Raw genomic sequence first — 3774 nt, forward strand, 5'->3', positions numbered from 1 at the left:
TTTGTGCCAAAACAGAGTGGGGCCTCGATGGCTTAGTAAGATCACTGAATCATGTTGATTGTATTTTATTTCCCATCTGTTCCATAAAATGATTATGTGAGCAGGGTTCCTGGAAGAAAAACAGGCATGACAAAATTTCTTCCTAACGAGAAACTGTTCTGTTCATTTCCAGTGGTCAGTCTTGTGTTCATAATCATAGCAAATTTGCTAACACGTAAAGATTCAGATTAACAACCAGAGCTGGTGACAACTGACAAGTGACAACACCATTGGCACCTCTATAGTATAATATGAAGACAGATCTGTTGAATGATCAGACACACCCAAATTAAAACACAAATAGATTAAAGAACACTACTAATGAGTCATACCATGGGACTGAACCATTACATTGTCCAAGAATAAGTTACTCAAAACTGGGTCATTACATTGTCAAGAATAAGTTACTCAAAACTGGGTCATCAAATTCGTGTGCTTAATAAGATAGTGTGAAATGTGCAACTCCTCAAACATGATATAGCAAACCTATTTAACAGTACAGACAACTCTGCAATTATGCTGAGTAAATCACTCTATAAAATCAGTGAAAATATGACCAGGCTCTTTCAGAGAAAAACAAACAAACATAACCAATGGACAGAAAATTATGGAAGTTGCAATAGTTATTGAAAATAATCGAGTTACATATCATTCTCCCTTAAAGAGCATCGGCAACAGATAAGAATTCTACTACAATCTGAATTGCTCACTATGGCAGACGCAGCAAACCATCTAGAGCACTTATTTGGGCAGACAGATATAAAAGAACAATGAACAAGTAACATATGCTTTGCCGGTAGCCCAGCCAGCTGCTTAACCGAAACTGCAAGAGCAGAACCAAATAAGGCGTCTCAGAAACTTCAGATGAATCAAACTTGCAACTTGAGGTTGAAGAACTGCCGATTTCTCAGGCATCTGCATCTTTCTTCTTCGCCGCCTTCTCTCCTTCCCAGCAGACACTCATCTCTTTGCTCTTCGCAACCATCTCTGCTCCATCGCTGTTCCAGCCATCCAAGGTCGACCTCGGTGACACAGCACCAGGAGTAACAGCAGTAAAACTCTGATACATCAGCACACCGCCACCAGGAAGCTCTTGCTCAACAAGATCATCGCACATGTAGGAATCAACCTCTGCACCTTTTGCCCATGATTTGGCAAAACCATGCCCACCGAAGATGGTAACAGCGACCGAAAAGTCTGAAGGGCAGAAACAAGCCAGGACCTTCTTGATCAAATCATCGTAGACCAAGGAGCTAGGATTGAAGTTCATTGCTTCATAGCTTGCATAGCTGAAACCTTCCTCAGGAGTGACATGGATCGTGGAGACGGCGGGACCATAAATGCCATTCATTGAGTACCCACACGGGTCAAACTCAAAGTCACAAATCTCCATCTCAGGGATGATTTCAGAAATCCCAGAGAACATAGTCATCTCCTTAGCTGATGAGCAGGAGCCATCAGTGGAATCCTTGAAGAACACCTCAGCTTTCTTAGCATCCAGCCCAGTCATGCACATCTCGAGTGTAACCATGGGCTGCTCAGGCTCTTCTGTGGCATAGTAGACATGCCACTTCTTCTTGGGCTTGAATGCATCACCAATGACATAAGCATTGCCACCTGACTTGAGGCCACCAAAGAAGCTGTTGAGCACAGAAACCTCCTCCAAGAAGCTGCGATGCGGTGATGGCTGCGCTCCAGGGAAGATGAACATCCCACGAGAGTACTTCACTGATAGAACAGGCAGTGACAACTCTGCAGCAAGCTCAAGGATGCGAGGAATGGAGAGCAGAAGCTTTGTTGTACCACAGGTCTTCAGAACAACCTTGTGGGGATAAACAAAAAGGCTCGACTCTGAAAGCACATATGAGTCGAAGTGCTTGTTCGAAAGATGGGATACAATGGTACACTTTGCAAGATCCAAGAACGAGTCGATCTGCTCACGTGAGAGGGCACGAAGGCCGCGACCACAGGGGTCCACAAAGACGGGCGCATCAGACAATGTTATCTCAAGGCGCTTCTCATAGCCTTCAAACCCAATGGGCGAGGCAGGGGCAGAGCCCCAAGAATCAGCCAAGGACATCGACATTTGATCAAGTGTTGCAAGGAGCAGTGGACAAGACAGGAAAGAAGAGATCGGAGAAGACAAGGGAAGAGATTGAGAAAGCAGCCAGCCAAGGGAGATTTATTGCAACAAAACAAAGGAAAAATTGCAGGAAATTCCTACTCTACGGGGAAAGGCATGTGAAGGAATATCAGGATGGCTTGCGAGCGCACTGCAAAGGAAAAGATAAACCAAATAAGCATTAGAAACCAGAGTTCATAAATGTAAATATTTTTGTTATTTAAAGTATGCTGCTTAAATCTTTTGGTGCTTACGTTGGAGTAAGCAGCAGACTGGAACTTCTTGATTCCTCCGGCTGGGCGAACGTCCTCAATCTTGTAGCCTAGGGGAGCTTCGTACATGGAACTACTACTGCTAGACTTCTTTTTGCCACCTTTTGACTCCATTAGAACATCAACAAAATGTTCCTTTATGCTGTTAATCGAAACATAATTAGCAATCAGTAATTCAAATAGTGTAGTTTTCTCAGCAGTAGAGCAGCATAAGAATGGCAGGCATTATTCAGAGGAGACAAAACACTACTAGATAACATAATTGAAGTACTGATAGTGCACAATTTTTAGGCATTAAACCAAGAACCGTGAAACTAAGTATAGAGCATCAGTTGCGCTTATCTAGTTATCTCTCTTCTTTTTTACAACGTCAAATAGAATTGTGTGGGGATGCAAAAAAAAAAATATAAGCAGATTGCTGAGATACATAACAGAACGGCCATATGGACAGAGTTTTACTCAAAAACATAGAATGTGAAGAACTGAGAGGCAACTAATTAAGCACTAGAACAACACAGACAAAATTAAGGAAAACAACCAGAAAAGACAAGATCAAAGTATATATCAAACTGACAAGAAAACTAGTGAACTGGCAGGATCTTATTTCTATCTTAAGTTAATGGCTAGGAACTAAAGCATGAATAACTTGGAATGATGCCAATAGGCACAGTGAAGGTAATTTCCCCTTGTTAATCACAGGTTTGTTTTTTTTTTCGATCAGGAAATGAAAAGCCCATTTGCCAAGCTGACAGCGCACTGCACAAACTTAATATACATGGGAATTTACAGTAAACAACGAGCAAAACTAGAGCCTAACAAGGAAACCTGGCAGAAACAAGAGCAATCAACAAGGGCGCACAATAAACTGCTCCTTGAAGATTTCAACAATTTGAAATAAAGAATTGAGCACTAGATGTTTCCAACAGAAAGGTTGCTTCTTGGGCATCGCAAACTGGGAAAGGTACGAATATGACAAAGAAAGACAGGACATAGGACAAAAAGCATGAAACTTTCCTGGATTCACCATATCAGCGATTCAGCTAATAATAACCATTAGCAAAAGAGACATCTTTCTAGAATCGCCCAGGCACCCGAACAGCTCGCAATACGTTCTCTAATAACTAACAGCCCGGTCGCCACAAAGAACAAACAAAATTCCCAACGCATGCAAGAAAGGAACAGGGGAAGACAGGTCCTAAATCCCCTCCCAAATCGATCCCCAAGAAGCTAAATCGGGATCCAGACCCCCAACGCGTTACGAAACGAAACATCTCCGCGACTCGCTAAACAATCCAAGCGCATAGTACATGCAAATATGCAATCTTCTTCTACAGAATAGCA

At 42.3% G+C, this 3774-nt stretch overlaps 1 protein-coding gene across 1 annotated transcript; it reads right to left on the bottom strand.

Moving 5' to 3' along the window:
• Positions 1 to 644: 644 nt before the first annotated feature.
• On the bottom strand, positions 645 to 2169 carry LOC4347103 (S-adenosylmethionine decarboxylase proenzyme). Its single transcript, XM_026020323.2, has one exon. The coding sequence runs from the start codon at positions 2123 to 2125 to the stop codon at positions 947 to 949; it is 1179 nt and encodes a 392-aa protein (XP_025876108.1). The 5' UTR covers positions 2126 to 2169; the 3' UTR covers positions 645 to 946.
• Positions 2170 to 3774: the final 1605 nt, after the last annotated feature.

Source organism: Oryza sativa, chromosome 9 (genome assembly GCF_034140825.1).
Source record: "Oryza sativa Japonica Group chromosome 9, ASM3414082v1".
Lineage (NCBI taxonomy): Eukaryota > Viridiplantae > Streptophyta > Magnoliopsida > Poales > Poaceae > Oryza > Oryza sativa.

Bases quoted from the DNA above. Each gene is read 5' to 3' on its own strand.
- LOC4347103 (XM_026020323.2), bottom strand. From the start codon at position 2,125: ATGTCGATGTCCTTGGCTGATTCTTGGGGCTCTGCCCCTGCCTCGCCC.